We start from the raw sequence: 20,554 nt of genomic DNA, 5'->3' as shown, positions 1-20,554 counted from the left end.
CATTAATAAAAATCCACAGGTTCTGTAGCACCAGAGAGTCCTTTTACAGATATTAAAAAAATTAATAAAATAAATATAATGACAAATACAGATAATAACTGTGACATGAACACAATTAAGTATATTAACGCCTTCATGGACGATCACGAGCTAGTAATAATAGCATGAGGTAGAGGAAGATTCAGCTTAAGTAAGAGACAAGAAAACTGTACGAGGAAAAGGAGGAAAGCAATGTGCCCTTGATAGGTTACATTCTAGAGGGAGGGGGTACTGAGAAACAGTAGGTGCAAATGAGGCAAGCCTCATATAAAGATGCGTAGAGCTAAGCAGAGTATGAAGACAGAGAAGGTGTTGAATTCAAGAATAAGAGTGGCTCAATGCAGCTAATCTTATCATAGTGAGAGTCAGATGATAAGAGTATGGTTGCATGCTAATGTCAAACCTAAATAAATGTGAAGTTGAACTTTCAGAGCTGGAGTACACCACTGTACATAATTACCTGGTATGGCAAGAGACATAGCGAGAGAGGAACTCCAAAAAGAAAAGGAAAGCAATAATTAGCCACCCAAAATTACAGAGCAAGAGTAGAGAAACAAATTAGAGTGAATTACATCTCTCCAAATAAGTCAACTTGTTATCACCATTTCTGTGTACTGATGACGGTTGTTGAGGTTGGAAATTACAGATGTGGAAAAATTATTTTTGCTGCAGTGTATTTTTTATTGTCTTTGAGCCTGTATATAAATAAATACATACACTTTATCTATTCAAGCAGAGGACTTAGTGACCATTTTTACAGAATTTTTTTATTACCACCATTTTACATGACACACGTGGGTTTCATCTTTATTTACACATACATGTGCAGGGACCTCTGTTTGCCCACACTGACTCATACATACTGGGATGGAAAAGGGCAAGAGACTGAGCTACTGCAGGATATTTGGCTTAAGGATGGTGCCATGGAGGTTGCTATTGATGCCATTAAGTAAGGGACTGGAGTGAAAGTTATTTCCACCTATGTATTTATTTATTAACTCTGTAATGTCTTTTGTAGAATTAAACTACTAAAAAACTTGCATTTACAATATAGGTGATAAAAATATTCCTCTGAATTGTACAAGGGAGGTACAGGAACCACTGATTTAAGACTTGGAACAAGATGTAGAATATTCAGATTTTAATTCCTTGTCTCAACCACATTAGGGGGGTATCCAAATTAACCTACCAGTATGTTTTTAACTGTGGGAAGAAACAGGTGCACCCATATTAAACCCACACAAACACAGGGAGAATATTCAAACGCCAAACAAATAGTGCCATTGTAGTTATCAAACCCATGGCCCCAGCTATGTGAGGCAGCAGTATTAAGCACTGTGCTGCCATACCCTTCAATAGTGTTAATATAATTATAGTTGTGTGTTCAATAATGCTTTGAAGAATCGTGCTTGTATGCCCTGCCCCATCTGGGGTGGTTTAGAAACCACTTGAGCTAACAATGTAAAAGTGTATTACTATGGTATGATTTAGCAGAGAAAGATCAGTAATGAGAGAGTGCCATAAAATTGAGCTGCCTGAAGAGTAACAGTTAATATTAAAAATTGCTGCAAAACACAGTGTTTTAATGAAATAATACTACTCTGTTTAACTCCTGCCTATATATATATAATGTTATTTAATGCTTCCTGCATTACTGAAACAACAGCATGCAATAAACTTACAGTAATTCACATTCTGTTCCCTTAAACACAATGCTCTATTGCTCTTCATTGTTGACATTCTGTTTTATGTTGTATCTCAACATCTAAATCCTGACAGAATTACTGTAAACCTTGCTCTTTGCTGAAAGGAATCTCGTAAAGCCTGCAAGGTACTGTAGCCAGGTGATAATGGATGGGTTAGCATGATTTCAGTAATGCCTCTCACAGGCATTACAACCCGTGGTTTCAGCAGATCATAAATGTTCTTTTTTGTTTTCTCATTTCCCTTACTTCAAAACCTGCTACTCTGCTATCAAGAAATATTACAGGCAGTGAAAGACGTTGGTTTTCTGCGCCTTACTGAAAATATAGTACAGAATAAATAAATAATGCAAAATGAATATAGAACATCCTGAACACATTCATTTATAAGCTTCAGTGAAACTTTTGCTTTCCAATTTGTAGATAGTATATAGGTTTCATTTTGAAAATTCTATTTTTCTTCTGCTCAGTTTTCTGGGTTTCTGAGAGCAGTGTTATTTGACACACAGAAGCCATTCGCTGAATTTTGCAATAGGATACACAAAGGGCTACTCCTTTCTCACAAACTTAAAATTAAGAAATTGAAACCGGTGAATGCTTTCACACTGATACAGAGAAATGATTTAAGAAATAATTTGTGCAATTGGGAGACAGAGACAATGGGGGTTTCAAAAAGTATATATACACTTTTGTTTATTGAAGTTTATTGAAATTTAAACATATATCTGAACGCGTCCTGCATAAATAGAAGAATTGAGTAAAGTTGTGTTGGGATTTTGTGCAAATCAAATCTTACAGCGGAACAGACTGTTTTTGTGCAGTCCCAGTGACACAGTGTTCGAGTTTGGCTTTTGCTTCACCATTTCGCAGAATGACCATTCCACACTGTGTTTGTGATTTTTGGTTGGGGTATAATAAGGAAGAAGCTCAGGTGGAACAAAAATGATAGGGGTCCTTGAGGGGCTGTCCAAAGGAGAAGTGCTGATGCGTGATGATGTGAATTACAGTAAAGGGCACAGACTTGTAACTGTGGAGATGGGAATTTGTTTTGTGTGTTTCTCATTGAGGCAGTTACATTTTAGGAGGGGAGAGCTACGGGAGTGTTGCTGTTAGTTTTGCAGTTCAAATAGGGTTAAAGCAGGTAGGGTAATACATACCTCCCAACATTCTGCATTTTAAAATTGGAACATACCACACACTCTCCCAGGAAGGAGGTATAGTTGTTTCACATTGTTGGCATGGTCAATTCACAAAGGGGGGATGATCACATTACCTGGGGTTGTGTCTACTACTTCTGAAGTGCTAGGCCACCACCTCCTACACAGAATACATTCCTGCCTTGCATTGTGCGGACATGGCTGATTCATGCATTAACTTTTTACAGCTGTTCTACTATGCTGAGTGGCAGTGAGTGGGACATACCACCCAACATTCCGGGACTAAAGTCCTGACAAGTAGGGTGATGGGACACTACCTACACTAGAATCAAGGTTGTCAAGTATAAAACGAGACATTTGTAAGGTATGGTAATATATAGTAGGGGCACTAAATTAACAGTATTTAGTGCTTCTTAATCAGACCTATATTTTCTTCCTTCACAGTGTATTAATAGGCTGGGGGGATTGCTGTTGGAAGACTAACAATGGTAGGGACAGTATACATAAATTGATAAGGACGGAGAAGAAATGTTTCCTGCAAAAAAGCTCAGAAGGCCTGAGCAACAGTTGACTGTATGTACCTGGAGGTGTTTATGGATGAGAAGTGTGTGTTGTGTTTGAGTGTAGATGGTGTTAGGGGAGACGAATGTCCAAGAATATTAATGTGTCCATTTCCTGTACCTATAACTTTTCTTTCTTTGCTTTAATATGCAGATTATTGTACAAGTTCACAATGTACCATGACACAGCCTAAGTAAATGACCCAGTTTGCTAACTTTAACACAGTTATAGAATACCACCAATTGTATCCTATCAGCTCTCTTTTCAAGTAGTTTACAGTAAATTGCAGACTTGTGTTTGCACCATATTGATGTTCAGTTGCAGAGCAAGTGCAACATTAACAACAACTACCAACCTCAACCCATTATAAGCTATTTTCTGTGCTCCTTCACAAATACCATCTTTGCAAAGCAGGAGCACTGATGATGCAAGGGTTGCTGAACTTGGGCAATGTTTGTGTTTATGTGTGCCATGAGCTTTCCAAACTAGCCTTATTGTGTTTTTGCATTCAGTGTTTGATTTATTATAAAATAATAACTGAATGAAATTTAAAATCAAGCCAAAAAAATTAAAATAAATGCAATTATTTTAGGACAACAGTCGGTCATTTCACTTAATTCTAAGAAAATCGTACAACATAAATCTAAACAGTGTTCATTGTGTAAGTGTTACAATTCCCCTCCTCATTAATATAAAAAACAGAAATATTGCACTGGGGCCAAACATACTACATACTATAGAGCGAGACTATAGGAATAATTTACTTATCTCTGCTTTCATTGCCTAGACAGATAAAAACTAACTAGTAACTGGTTGCAAATTATGTACCTAAATGCAATTTTGGTAAAGGAGCCCTTAGGTCTGCATCAAAGTTTGTTCATGAAGAAAGACTGCCCCAAAATATGCACAGTGCAGTGTGCCAGTTGGATCTCAAACTTGCCTATTGTTTGCAAAAGCTAATGTCTAGAATTGAATTGCATAGTTGTATGTGTGCACTGTGAAAAACTAGATGCATTTTTGGAAAAGATATGAGTTTGATTATGACAGATTATCTATAATTTTGATTATTTTAATGATATGCATTGATGTGTATGGAACATGTAGCAAAATTTGATGCAAGTTGTTTATTCCATCAGATGTCTTGTATTGTGTAAAACAGTCTATTTTTTAAAAAATCATTCCTAATTATTTAAATGTGGGCGCCTAAAAATGTCTAGACATCTTATTTATTTATTTATTTATTATTATTATTATTATTATTATTATTTAAAGATAATAGGTTGTACAAAGCTTTTAGTGATTGAATAAAAGAAAGAGCAGGTACTTGCTAATTATAGGGACATCACTTGACTCTGTTCACTGCCCAGCTATCGTTCCAGAGGGGTTTCAGATATTGTAAATGCAAGTGGGTAGCTGATACTGCTGAACCAAATCCCCCCCACCCAAGAGCACCTTTGCTGCCTGCCACCAGGATTGTGTGTGGACAGACACAGGTAATATAGACAGGTGGGTGATGGGGAGAGACACGGGGGGCTGTGTCTGCAGGATTAGCGCAGACAGAGAAGAGGGCTGGCTGGATTTGTGGGGGTTAGGTAGCACAGAAGACGAAATACAGTGATAACCAAAATGGTATAGACACTAACTCTACATATCAAGTGGTGCACATAATAAATAAGTGCCAAAATATGTATATAATATAAGATTTGAGTGATAATTAAAAGTAGAAAATTAAAAATGCAATGTTTCTAAAAAGTATGTCCAATTTAAGTTTTACTGTAATGACAATTATGCATTTGGTTAATGATGATGATGATTATTACTTTTCAACTTTCATAATACTTTTGCATTATTTATACATATGAATATGTTTATGCCTCTTTTGTGATGTATGCATTTTTTGTGTAAAGTATATTTGATATTAATAGATTGTGATTCTGTTTTATTATAGTCCCTGGCTTCCCCTATCCTGCTGCAACAGCTGCTGCTGCTTATAGAGGAGCACACCTCAGAGGCAGAGGCCGCACAGTCTACAACACATTTCGTGCGGCAGCACCTCCTCCTCCGATCCCTGCTTATGGCGGGTAAGAAATATATCCCTTTTTATCCTATTATTATATTTTCCCCAGTAGCAAAAAGAAACTATTTTAGAGAGAAATGCATGCTGTTCTTGTCTTACCACAGAAACTAACACAGCATGTTGCCAGGCCAAGTGCCTGAAGTTGTGCACCTTGCACAGACTATTGAAAAATGACTGTAATTTGTTCTGTCATGGTTGGTGGCTTTAAGCATTTGATATGTCACATGTTGTTATGTAAATTCCACTAGAGCTTAAATGCTGCAGAAACAAAGAAATTGTTACAATTGATGATGTATCTTTGATGATCGCAAACATCTGGTCATTAAGGAGGTTGTATGAAGCTGAGCTTATACTCTGAAACTCCCCTCAAATTCATATTAATATGGTTTCAATGCTCCAATAAAATCCATTTTTTATGTTAGCTTAGGATGCAGGTGTCTGTCTGAGTAATTGTGTGTTACTGCGTACAGTCCACTAGAAAACACAGGAAAGAAAGTTCAACTTTGCACATATTTAATATGTGAAATTACTATTGTTTAACTTCCATTGTCTTAATATAAGACGTTCAGCTCTTTGAATTTATACTCCTGCTAAGAAGTTTAGTATCTGTCATTGCTTGTGTGTTGTGGTCGAAATCATGGGTATAAATGAAATTGCCAAAAGTAAATTAATATGACATAAGAATAAAATGATCCATGAATATAAATAATAAGCATAAAATTCTATTGAAATAAGGATATAGCACATATAAAACACTTGGCATGGTACATTTTATTGCCTACACAATATCACAAGACTCGTACCTGGCAAAAAGCGTTTATTCATTTGTCATGGATATTTTAGAGTTGTAGCTATAGGTAGTTCTAGTGCTGGTGGTATGCGTTTACTAGTTTGTATTGTTTTTAAAGCAAATAAAATTAATCTTCTTAGAAAATGTAATGGAAAACGTAAATAATTTTTTTATAAACCCTCAGGCCACTAAAACTACTGGGATCCCATATTTAGGAACTCCACAGTTCAGGAGACCCCCCCCCCCTCTGCTTGCAGTTTCTCAAGAACTAATAAAAGTTTTTATGCAAATTCTGTTTAGTGGAAGGTTGTTCATGCAGTTGATTGGATGTCTGGTGTGGTTTGTTCTATCACCTGCAACCATTCACTGCTCACCATTTTACATTCAATGTTGTCCAGGCTGTTATCCCTGGCAGATAATTAACTGTAGGTACTAGCAAGGGTGACTATATCTCAATCTGTATGGGTCCTGGACATGGGACCGGATGGTTATATTAGCTTGGAAACAAAAAAATGTTTCGCTGAAGTTATCCTTTAAGATTTTTACTATAGCTTTCTCTACTCTAAAGGTTTTCTTTCTGGATCCTTGGTGGATACACACATTCTAATTTTTTTACACTTTTGTTCAAATTAAGGGTTTTCATGCAAAATAAAATGTCTCAATTCTCAGAAAAATAGCATTCTACATTGATTGATTTTCAGTGTCAAAACTTGGACTTTCATGGCAAAATATTTATTTAACAATTTCTATTTGATTGCCAGCATTAGATTAAAGATCGATGGCGATACATAAAATAGTCACTAACCCAACATCTTTGGATTGCCGGTCACAAGATTTACACATATAACATTGGAACTAGGTATTTCCTAAATAAGTTGGGTAGCTGGGAGTCAGATCCAGGTATGAGTCTATTATCCAGAATGCTTGAGGACTATGGTTATATGTATAAGTCTTTCCAAAGTTAGGATAATACCTACTAAAACACATTTGAATAAGTCTACTCACTATGCTCACAGTACCCTTGGTATTTGTATCCTCATTAATCTGTTTAGCAGAGCTCCTCTTAATAACTCTAGGAAAACACACTGTATGATAAACATTACTTTTTATTTCTTTCCCTATCCTGGACCGTTCTTGATTTAACTCTGAATGAGAAACCCCATACCTATATATGGTGCTCCATTAAGCCTTTAAAATGTCAGTGACACAAAGGAATATTATACAATTTGTTCAGAATCTGTCTTTCACATATCTGAATAGTCTATGCCAAAGTCAACATTAACTAGAGCATGCAATGCTGGAATGAACATGTAATTATGTACACTGTTTGATCATGTGTAAACATAGAAAGAGAGGGAAGAGTTATTATGTAAAAATCAAACAGCAGGATTATTATTATTATTATTATTATTATTATTATTATTATTATTACTATTTATGTGCCTGTTTGATCTTGCAAGTATTTATCTAGATGTATTTGTCACTTAAACAATTTGTTCATTAGCATGTAAAGACACAACATTCATTAAAGTATATGGTGTTCACCATGAGCATTGCTAAACCTGTATATTAAGTTTGACAGGTAAAGTGTTAATCCAGTGTGTAATAGTGTGTCAATTCTTAACACTCTATCACTTTATTATTACTGCATTTTATTTTATAAGCTGCAACATTATGGGATAAATCTCTGCACTCTCTACCTTTATTTAATTAGTACCACTGCTCCCTCTAAGTGTGAGTGATTTAGAAATTAGTTAAATCTTAATATAACATGTTCACTCTCATCTACTGAATATTTATGGTGGATGAGCCTTGGCTTTATTTGGGGGTAACATTTGCAAACAGAAGCTCAAAATAGCAGTCTAGCCCCAGGAATCATAAAGATTGTTTTCATTACACAACGGTGTGTAAATTTTGCCATGACATACAAGCACAAAACTTAAATTTTAGTTAATCATCTCTGGTTCCTAATCATATGCAAGTGGAATACAGTTAGTGGCATACACATGGAAGTTAAGCACCCCACTTAGAGATGTGTCCTATTTAGAACTAATAGGATCTTTCTATACGTTAGTTTTCAGATGTCAGTTTTACACCTACTTAAGGCATGCCTTAGTTTAGTAGTTGATAATGAGTGTGTCGCCCCCTTAAATTCTAATAACCAGCATTATACCATCTGGGCTGGTTTCCAATAAAATAGGGGGACAACAAGTGTCAGGTTCGCTTGCTAGAGTGGAAACCAACCCCCAGCTAGACAGACTGTGCTGGTTCTCACTATAAACATGGAGACCCACAGCATAGAATCCTCCTGTCATAGTGGGAACAAAACCCAGAATGGTCAGTGCAGGACTAGAGCTTTTATGCTGAGAAGAGTTGCACAAAACAAGAGGATTGCTTCAAGAAACTATTGTTAATTGCAACCCAGTACAATAGACGTTTCCTAACAAATTCACTTGTTATAGGCTAAATCCAATGAAAAGGGTTACTTGTAACAAGTAATATTATTCAATAAGATCAGTTCTCTGGGTGCAGTTTATTGTGTGTTTTGTATGTTTTTTTTTCTTGCATGCCAACTACATAGACGATAAACACTTTTATGATAGCATATACTTTGGATAGATCTCATAGTAAAAACATGGAACGGTGGTCTAATAAAGGCCACTTAGAGATCCAATATTCATATTCGAATATCAAATCCAATATATTGTTTGTGCACTAAAGTCCAGAAAATAGGTTTTTCTATGACACCATTTGACTGAGCATTTAGTACAGCACAGTTTCAATCTGCAGAGTTCATCATCATCATCATCATCATCATCATTATTGGTGTATAAGGCACCACAAAACTCCACAGAGCCAGATAGTCAGAATAACAAATCATACAAAATACCAATCATGCCTAAAAACATAACAAATGCAGACAAAGTTGACAAAGGGGTTGCAGATGTGAGACAGAGGATAGAAAAGCCCTGCTTGTGAGAGTGAACAGTTTAGAAGAATATGTCAGAGAGCAAGAGAGAGAAAGAGAGAGAGAGAGAGAGAGAGAGAGAGAGAGAAAGAGATAGAGAGATAGAGAGAGAGAGAGAGAAAGAGAGAGAGAGAAAGAGAGAGAGAGAAAGAAAGAGAGTGAGCTGGATTTGGAAAGGGCATAGTGTTCGCTGAGTCAAGCAATCAGCTTAGAGCAGGCTATATTACATGTTCTCTATCAGAAAAACAAGTGAAAGCAAAACTCCTTTTTTGTTAATTACAAAGTTCAGAAGACACTAAGTAATGAGCGAATAGAAAGCCAGTGCAGAACATGATGTTTAATGTAATTACTATACAGTACAGTGCAAGGAATGTCATTCTCCACCCACCTTAACATTGATAATGTAATTTATTAAGCCCAAGCCTATCCACTATGATTTGTCAAATCCAATTATTTCACAGGTGTGTGTGGCTGCATATTATTGGATACTAATGTTTGTGTTTTATTTGTGTGCATCTTTTGCAGAGTTGTTTACCAGGATGGATTTTATGGTGCAGATATTTATGTAAGTATCTATCTAAATGTTTTTCCTGTTCAGATGAAAACAGTTACATTAATTTATGTGCACTTTTAGCTGTTTATGTCATATAGGAATGGAGGTGGCATTGTCTATTGTTAATGTCCAAAACCTTGTTTTTATTTTTCCAACCCAGAAATATCTAGGGTCAAAGTTATTGAAAATGCATATATAAGTATATACATAGATATTTAATGCTGACAAGAGAAAGTATGTAAACTACATTGCCTCAATTTGTTGGTACGCTCTAATAATGACAACACATCTACGGACTTCCATTCTGAAATCAGTGTATAGTATGTATTTGGGAATGTTAGTAGATAGTCTGTTGTGATGTAAACCAAGTTGGCTTTTTTAAGTTGTTGTGAAAAATTTAGATTTTTCTAAATTCGAAAAATTTATAACTTTGATTATATTGACTGTTTTCTTCCTTGGCTTGATAGTTTAATGGTGTGCAGTACCTATTGCAATTGCTTTCTATAGAAAGCTGTTGAACTAAAGCAACTGATATTTTGTAAGCATGCTTAGCCAAGTGCTCCAGTTGAGACAATTGGACTTTCATCCAATTAGAAGAATTAGCACAAAAAGTAGTTATCGAAGTCAGAAGGCCTCAAAACATGCCGATTCAGATAAAGATCCCACAGGTCCCTAGGTGTGATACTGGTCCTTCTCCTTCTTCTAAATGGCCATTCATAGGCAGTCAAACATGGCAAATTCTCCTCTGACCCTTGCTGAGGCTGAGTCAATAGAGACAGTGCAGTATGAAGGACCACCCCTGCTGCACTGTCAGTAGGACTGTGGGTCCTGTGGCCATGTTATGCTACAATTATTCTTATAGGTGCTAGCCCGATGGTGCAGTCGTAATTCAGGAGGCCCCCCACCACCCCAGAACCTGAGCCTTGCTTGCCTATAAAGGAAGTTTTTATTTTAAAAATGCATATAAACGGTCAGTGGCAGCTAGCTAGTGGAACCCACTGCACCCTAGGGGCTAGATTTACTAAGCTGCGGGTTTAAAAAAGTGGGGATGTTGGCTATAGCAACCAATCAGATTCTAGCTGTCATTTGGTAGAAAGTTCTAAATAAATGAAACCTAGAATCTGATTGGTTGCTATAGGCAACATCCCCACTTTTTCAAACCCGCAGCTTAGTAAATCTAGCCCTAGGTGTCTGTCTGCACCATCTAATAGATAATCTGGCCCTGAGAAAATGGTCTGCTGGAAAATGAGGAGAGGGTAGACAGTCTAGTGTTAAGTATGAGTCATTGCAATCAAGTTATTTTATTTTAACTTGACTGTCTTTTACTGCAAGAAGACAAATCTATATATCAGGCTTTACAAAGTCACCTTTTTTATGTTATATCATTCCTGCTGCTCATTCTTTCAATTAATTTGTACCTTGAGTCCATACCTGTATATAATCTCCCACTACCTTCCCGGACACTGAGGACAAAGACCTTTGGTCAACTAATATTTTTGTTTAATAAATACATATTCTTGACTTATGGTAAACTAATTATCTTTGCCAGACGGGAATTACAAGTAGCCCTTGGTTAGCTGTATTTTGGTAGATGTACAAATCGATGGAAATATACAAACTTTATTGCATATAAACCCTTGAGTGCTAAGGGCGAATGGGAATTGTCCTCAACATGATCCCCTAAAGTGCTGAGGACAAGTTCCTCTGAATTTAATTGGGTAAGAAAACCCACAGATCTGTAGATTTTTTGATTCTGCCAGATTCCATTAGAATCATTCATGGACATGCGCCCAAGCCATTAATATCTATGGTGCTTACAAAGTTGGGGGTATCCTTGTTTGAAAGAGGGAAGTCTTTCATTTTGGATTAGCAGGCAATAAATAAATAAATGAACAGCTAAAAGTGCTGAGCACAAAGGGGAGAAACACCTCAGCGGTGAGGGGGTTAAAACTCTACACATTTTGGAACAGATTTAGAGTTAAGTACACATTTTGCCACCTAATATCTGGTTGCACCCCCTCACTGCTCTAAATCAGGTTGTAAATTTTATATTTTATGCCCTGCATCAGAAAATGTCTTTTCCGGTGCACATTTTGCACCTAATATCTAGATTTGTACTAACTCCTGTCTGTGTGAGCCTGACTAGCTGCTGTTTTATCTACAGTATGCATTATAATGGCAACATAATAAAGACAGGAGATGTATAACACAACAGTAAAATAAGCTTTGTTTGGTTAAAGCAATGTTCCTATTAATGCTGTGTTTGTGTATTACAATTAGATCTTAGACAGGAATGAGAGGTTGATTTAAAATACACTGCATAACAAATTCATTACAGTCAGAGAAAATATAATTTACACACATTGTCAAAAATCTTTGAAAAAGTCTTGTATAGTAATGTTGAAATTGTACATAATGGTTAAAAAAGCCTTCGGTTGCAGAAATAAAATGATTTCACATATTAATCACTGATATTGAAACAATTCATTAAATATTGAATTTGATCTTGCAATGCTATTGATTCTCTTATCAGTCTTTGTTCAGGAGTGCATGTTATTTAATTTGACATTCCCCACTAAAATGATTCTATTTTTTAGAGTTTAGACAGCCAAGCCTGCTGTTTGCTGCAAAATTGATGTAAACACCCAGACACACATAATAATACACTTATTTGATGTACCTATAAACAGTAGAATTGACTTAATAACATTTATGTGGTTGAAAAAGTTATATAAAAATAATAAAACTTAAAAATAAAGTTTGTCCCCTTTTGCCGAAATCAAACCTGGTTGAATTTTAGGAATTTTTTGCAGGGACAAAAAAATAGGACCTACATTTTTGTAAGGAAAATCTGTCCCCAAGCAAAATGAAGTGACAATGTGAAAAATGTAATGGGAATTTAAGTGAATGGAATTTGATAGTTTTACAATGAAGACAGTGGCAGAATGGCATACCACTGTATACACCCCCATTTCACATGTCATAAATCGTAGATGTGCTTTTGATGTTTTTTTTATGGTATACTATGGTATACATTTTATGGTAAAATAACATAGTATTATATCTTACACACCTATCATTGTCCAAAATATTATATATTATACTGCCGAAATGACCAGCATATTATACTCCAAATGCCCAATATATAACAACAGTACATTACACTTCACATTGCAACATTACAACATAACATAACATTACACATTACAACATAACAACATTACACTTCACGTTGTAATCAGTGACTAATATTACTCCCGCATTACCAGGGGAGAGCTGGCAAACCTCAGCCCAGGGGGCAAGACTCGAATCATTAGCCTATTTTAAAGGGAAAAAACGCAGGTGGCCCAGTGCCCCAGTCCAAGGTAGCCCATTATGGGACCGGCCTGGGGGGCAGATGCCCCCCTGCCACCCAGCCCAGCCTGCCCCTGCGCATTACACAGATGGAGTACAGTCCTTTTTTTTTAAAAAAAAAAAATAAAGCAATAAAGTATCTGTCACATGGGGGTAAATGTATCAAGCTGAGAGTTTTCCGGCAGGTTTGAAAAGTGGAGAGAGTGCAAGTGGAAAGACTTGCACTCTTATCTGTATAACACCCAACTGTATCCAGTATATAATACCCAGCTATGCCAACATATTACAACTAGCACAGCCTTTAAAACCTTTTTCTCCAGTATACTAGGGGCTCCATCCACAGAGGGCCCTTACTGAGGAAAGAGCCACATCTGTGATTTTACTAGGATTTGCTGTTACTGTGAAAATGAGGCTTTTGCTGCATGATCAGGCATCATTATGTTATGCTGCACAACATATTCTTATGGTTCCCAGCTTATGAAGAGGGGGATTTCAATTACAGCCAAGTTCATTAGCGGGCTGTAGACTGGGGTTGTAGCACAGATTGGCGACCTCCAGTGGGTGTTGGAGGACATTTTTTAATCACTATGGCAACTAATATATGCCCAGCCCTGGCCTAAGTAATAACGATAGAATTTAAAAAAAGTAAACTATATTTACTGGCCTTTAATGGTGTCTATTGCAGCTTAGTAATAACTAGTGACCCAGTTAGTAATATCACAACAAGCCATATCAACTCATGGTCTCTTAGATATAAAGCTTGCGGACCGTATAAAAACAGAGTCTCCTTTTAAAAGCACCACATATACTGCATTGTAGAAAACACATCACATGTATACACACATACAAATGAGGAGTAGCCAATAGCAGCCAATAAAAAATGGACTTTTATTAGGCTAACTTGCACTAGACCAATCAAAGCAAATGTTTGTAAATAAATCCCAGTGCCCTTACAAGAAGCATGTTTGTTTTGGACAAACAGTACTATTGGTCACCAGTCAAATGGCTGTTCAACCCTTACCACACAGCATCTCCCTAATATTACTATGGAGTGGGTGGGGACAGATAGCACATTCCAATGCCTTGTCCTCAGAGTGGTGGGTGATGGATCACACCGTAGCTTCAAATTAAATGTGCTCCATTTGTACAGATACAGACCAATTAACAAAACGAGACAGGGTTATTAATGGTAAAATGTTTAATTCCTTGGGTGTGGATAGTAATTCAGGTTATTCTTACTTCACTGCTACAAAGATTTGTAAAATTATAAAATAGTTAAAATCAAAGATCCACATATTGTAGAATATACATTTTAACTTCTGAAACAGGCATCTTAAATTACTCTGGGTACCGAGCTATGTATTCCACAGTGGTTCCCATATGTCCTGTGACCTTTTACTGTTATGATTGCCTCTGTGCAAAATTTTTTAGGATCATCATCACCATTTATTTATATAGCGCCACTGATTCCGAAGCGCTGTACAGAGAACTCATTCACATCAGTCCCTGCTCCATTGGAGCTTACAGTCTAAATTCCCTAACACACATACACAGACAGACAGAGAGAGAGGGAGAGAGAGACTAGGGTCAATTTTGATAGCAGCCAAATAACCTACTAGTATGTTTTTGGAGTGTGGGAGGAAACTGGAGCACCCGGAGGAAACCCATGCAAACACAGGGAGAACATACAAACTCCACACAGATAAGGCCATGGTCAGGCATTGAACTCATGACCCCAGCGCTGTGAGGCAATAGTGCGAACCACTACTCCACCGTGCTCCCCTAGGATGCATTGACTAGGGAATACAAAACTCAGTGACACCATGCTTAGAAGTGTAAAAGAGCAGCAAGTCCCTCCATTCTTCCATGTGGAGTCAGGGCTATTTTAGGAGTCTTCCTATAAGATAGAAACAATCTGTGAGATGATTTCACTTTCAATAATGCTCTCACTTAAAGAAAGTCAAATACAGAAGGTCTACTCTTCTGTCAACCAAGCAGAGTGGACACTCACTTCTCTTTCTGAAAAGGAAGGAAAATATTTTTAAATATGGTTTTTCTCTAAACCAGATAGAAAATGTTATACATTTTTACTATCATTACCATATACCTAACCTTATGGGGTGGGAAAAAGAACAGTAATGCCTGTCCCCTATTTCAGCTTAAATGTACACCTACATTAAAACACCACTAAACCTCAACAGTGAAGGTAAACTATGTTGCTTAGTGCTTATCTGAAATTCTACTGTAGCTCTGTTTAGAAGAGGAGTATTACCTCCCCACTTCATGATCAGTGGCTGAAGCATCATCTACATATTTTGTATTGTGTCCTAATGGGACCATATACATCATAAATCTAAGATTACAGTAATTTGAGCTGCTGTGACAACACTGGCCCTGCACCTGTATATGGATCATCCAGCCCATGCAGTGTGAAACTTCACCTCCTAACATAGCAACTTGGTGCAAAAGGTGAAAAAGAGCACACTGGACATATTTATTAAAGTATAAACTCTCCAGTTTTCCATGTGTAGTATACAGCTCAGAAACACACAGCCTTTCATTTGTATTCATATCAAATAGTGGTTTTACTTGCTCTTTAAAAATAGCTGTCAGGCAATTCCTTCAGAAAACTGCTCACTCTTCCAAGACCATAGAGATGCAAAAGTACTTCTCTAACAGTGCATACAATTAATTGGCAATACTTCTAGCTGTGTCAGAAAGAAATTGAGCAGCAGTTTGACAGGTCACAAATAATTTTCCCAGCCTGCGATTATTTGTGCTCCCTTGTACTTTTCAGTATATTGAAAAATGCATGATTATAACTTATGAACAGTAAGCACTCAATGGTTTGCCAACATAAGTTAGGGTAATCACAATTTCCCTTTTGCAGAGCTTGTTTAAGATACCCTTTCAGTTCCCCACTAAGTGTTGGTGTGAGACACTAATCTCTTGTAAGAGACAGGGATAGTGACAGGAAGTGGGAGGGTTGCTTTTATAACATCATGATGATTGTCAGAGAGTTGGCATGTCTCTTGTGATGTCACTTAAATGGTAGGGTAAGATAGAAATAGGTGAAGCCTTTATTTGTCTCAAATATTCAATATAATGAAAGCATAATTCGACCTCTATTAGCTCTGATATTACTGAAGGATGTTGAAGCAACTTGTAGATAAGCAAGTTAAACAAACAAAAAATTATTATAGCAATAAAAGATATAATAATAATGTAATAAAATATGAATGTATTTTACAATCTTAACATTTAAACACATAAGACATGATTCATTCAATTGTGACTTCAAAATGACAACCTCTTTGAGACTTCAGAAAGAAAAGTTAATCAATTTAGAAGCTATGAGGTTAAATCACAGTAACTTGACATTTTGAAGTTCTGATGTTGTATAATGCCCTTTGAACTGCTGTCGAGTAGCTTTATTTGACATGTTTAATTACTGATTACAGTTACATGAGATGGTTAGTTGTAACTTTAATTATTGCATAACTGGATTCAACCTTGACTTATTAGCAAGGGAAGCATATAGACTACAATTGGATTGTGTGATGGTAAAGAAAATTTCCTAAAAAAGAATAAAATAAAATATTAATATCAATCTTGTATCCTCTGTCCTCAGACAACTTCACATCCTTATTTTATAAGAAATATAAGTATAATAAAATAATTCTCCAATAAAAACTAACTTATTTTGTCTAAATATATGCAGTTTTACTGGTAATAAATTATTTATCCAACAGTAATTCAATCAATAATACACCAAAGCAATACAGAAAAAAATGTGAGTTAAGCTACTATGCCTCCATTGTTCCCAGGGCATTCACAGTTTTTGCTATTGGGGAATGGTAAAATATGAATGCTTGTTTTGCGAGACAAGGAGCTTTGGCACTTAGATCCTTTGGCACTTTGCTCCTTGTCCCCTTAACTTATTGGGCTTGATTCATTAAGGCATGTAAAATGCACTTACTATGCGTTTATTTTTCAAAATGCACATAATTTGGACATACGCACATCCATATTCAACTACAATTGGATCTGAAGAAACTCCTCTTGTTGAATATGGCACTAGGTATACTCTGCATATGCGGCACTTGCCGTATTGAGACAGACACAATGTAATGCAGGATTTGTACAATACATATGTGGAATATAAAGTCCAAGCAGAATGCACAGGAGAAAAACTATTCAAGCACTGTCAGCTGTGAAAAAAGTAGTCATTAATGAAAAATCATTAAATATATATATATATATATATATATATATATATATATATATATATATATATTCCATGAAGTAAATTTTTCAGAATGTTATTAATGTATTCTGTACATAAAATGCATTTTTAAAGTTGCTCTTTATTGCATACACATATTCTAGCATGCTTACACGACTGTCATCACTGTAAATCGGCTACAGACCTGTAGCTGGTGCAAGTGATACAACAAAAAATATGTACCTTAGAGATGCCCAAAGCTTGAATCGGATGCTGCTGTGTGTGCACGAGCTTGGCACGCCCTATCTGTATATTGACTATGTGCATATGGCCCTTTCCCTTTCTGGGGATGCGCAGAGCAATTTAATGCAAATTACGGCACATATAGGCATTTGTGTTGTTTAATGACTCAGGCTCGCTATCTCTGGGGAAGTGAGAAAGTGGTAAGGGTTTGTAGATCGACATATTCAAGAGCCTGTAAGCTTCAATCCACAGTAACAGTGTAAGAGAGGGGTATAAAAGGCCCATTGGGGAATGCGATGTTGGTGGCCTAATAAATAATGTGTCGCAGAAGGCGTTGTGAGCCACCAGGGGTGTGTGGCCAGACACTAGAAAGGCGAAGCCAGCCCTTAGAGGTAGTGCTGAATATTATTTATGATTGCTATTAATCTATAAACATGGGGTATCAATCAATATAGACAGGAGACTGCATCTAAAAATTGTATCAATCAATTAGTGAGGAGTAAATAATGTCAAAATAGATAAGACATTGCATCCTCAATGGGAATTAACAGGGATGGATTGCATAAAAGACTTTATGGGGCATATCAATTAGGATTCACGCCCGCAATTACACGCGACTGCGCATGTAAAATGTGTAAATCTGCAATGTTGCGGTACCAGGACCCATGCAGCTGAGTGTAATCGCGGGCAAGAGTCCTAATTGAATATGCCCCTAAGACTTTTATGCGTAATAATATGCCCAGAACTAGTGATAGATATACAATACAGAGAGAACCCTAGTAAGCGATATGCAATACAGAAAGCATTTAGTGACAGATATACAATACAGAAAGCATCCTAGTGACTGCAATACTATACAGAGAGCCACATATTGACCAATGTACAATACAGAGACCACCCCAGAAAACAATATACAATATAGAGGGCATATTAGTGACCACCATACAATGCAAGAGCATCCTATTGATTGATAGACAATGCAGAAAGTATCCTACATAGAATACAATACAGAAAGCATCCTAGTGACTGCAATACAATACAGAGAGCCACATATTGACCAATGTACAATAAAGAGACCACCCCAGAAACTAATATACAATATAGAGGGCATATTAGTGACCACCCTACAATGCAAGAGCATCCTATTGATTGATGGACATTGCAGAAAGTATCCTAGATACCCCCCATGCAATACAGACAGCATACTAGGGACTTTTCAAAAATGGAGAGAACATTTTAGTGATTGCAATATAATACATAGAGAATCCAAGTGACCACAATATAATGCAAAGCGTATCCAAGTGATAGCCATATATTTCAGAGACCGGTGCACAGTAACATACGCAGCCTCTTCTCTGGAGCCTAAGTTCAGGCTGTACTATACACAGGTTTCCTCACGCTCTGCACAATGGGAGGGACATATAAAATATACACCTGAGATTGGTTTACATATTCACACAGCAGCGTACCTACCCAAGGTACCTGAATCCAGCATTCTTTTCTGTCTGCTTAAGTGATTTACACAGTACCATGGTGGGCCAGTCCAATCCTGCACTACCCTGCGCTATTAAGGAAGATTGAGTCAGAGATTGTAGAGATTCAGTCATTAGGAGAAGTGCAAACTGGGTACACGTAAAACAATGTGTCTTTGCATTTAAGGCAGGCACATATTCTTTCTTTCTTAGTTTGCATTTTCCGTTACCCTTGGTTTACCAAATGCCTGCATTTGGCATTTGGTAACTTTCCAAGAAACTTAACCTCAACCATGAGAATAAAAGTCCAATTTGACAGTACCCAGAATATGTGTTTTTTCTTTTATTACATTGCCCATTAATGTGTGCGTTAGTTTTCCATTTTCATGCATTTATATGCAATTGTTAACCAAGTCAATCTCTAAAGTTGATGTCACAATGGCAGGTAACTTTTTATCCAAAAAATGCTGCATTCAGAAGCTTATAAAATAACACATTCAATTCAAAGCAAATGCTGTACCCTTGTGCTTCTTCTGTAAAAGTGCTGCATGGAGAGCTTTAAAGCTGGAGTACTCATGTATAGCAAAGAAACATCATTTGTCATTATAGGATATGTGTTGATATATGGACTTCTGAACAACGCTTTTTTTTAGGTTGGCAAAGTACAATGCCCAAAACAGCCAGTAGGGCATTAACAGACTTAAGGTCTAGTAATAAAAACAAAAATCAGTCTGATTATAACTTTGTTATTTCCCCTTGTTTTCCACATTGGTGCCTACTTTTTCTCTGTTTAATACTTGCTCATTTTCGTTTTTCCAGTGATTCATTGCCAAACACCCAATTACGGTAGCTCTTTCTTCACATCAACCTACAATTATAGTTCAATGTAAATTAGCAAGTCTATAATTGAGTAGATAGTTTATATGCATATTTCATATTTTAATGTTTGTTCATTTTTTTTTTTTAGTTATTATTTATATTCAAATTGTTACATTTCTGTTTCCTTGTAGCATAGTGTATCAAGAGGCACTGTTTGGTAATAAATTATCACAGGTATGAAGATGCTGATGATGCAAAAACCTTCTCACTGAATGTTGTTTGCTATGAAATACTAACAGTCAAAATGTGACATTTTACTATGTTATATAGTGCGCACAATTAAACAAATGGTAGTGCCAAGATTGAGGCAAATCAATTACGTATCTGTTTTTCTACTTTAAAGGTGATCACACCAAGCTTGCTGGATGGTGCATGTGTTTCACAATGTCACAATCTGCATAACTGAATGCTGTTCACTTTTAATTTTCTTACTTAAAGTAAACACTTACAGGGGATTATTGTTTTTAGAGCAAATTTGTAGATGGGGAAGGTGCACAAAGCGATCCCTCTAACTTTTCCAATGAACCTTATTT

The 20,554-nt window shown here is 36.5% G+C and overlaps 1 protein-coding gene across 6 annotated transcripts in view; it reads left to right on the top strand.

The window, feature by feature from the left end:
• The window catches only part of RBFOX1 (RNA binding fox-1 homolog 1), a 522,788-nt gene that overhangs the window by 429,292 nt on the left and 72,942 nt on the right, over positions 1-20,554 (top strand). For all 6 annotated transcript variants that reach the window (XM_075179846.1, XM_075179848.1, XM_075179845.1 and 3 more), the window contains exons 8-9: positions 5,409-5,541; positions 9,821-9,860. In XM_075179846.1, coding sequence (XP_075035947.1) covers positions 5,409-5,541; positions 9,821-9,860 — 173 coding nt within the window. The remainder of the gene's footprint in view (positions 1-5,408; positions 5,542-9,820; positions 9,861-20,554) is intronic.

Source organism: Mixophyes fleayi, chromosome 7 (assembly GCF_038048845.1).
Source record: "Mixophyes fleayi isolate aMixFle1 chromosome 7, aMixFle1.hap1, whole genome shotgun sequence".
Taxonomy (NCBI): domain Eukaryota; kingdom Metazoa; phylum Chordata; class Amphibia; order Anura; family Limnodynastidae; genus Mixophyes; species Mixophyes fleayi.
This window is presented reverse-complemented; position numbering and strand designations above follow the sequence as displayed.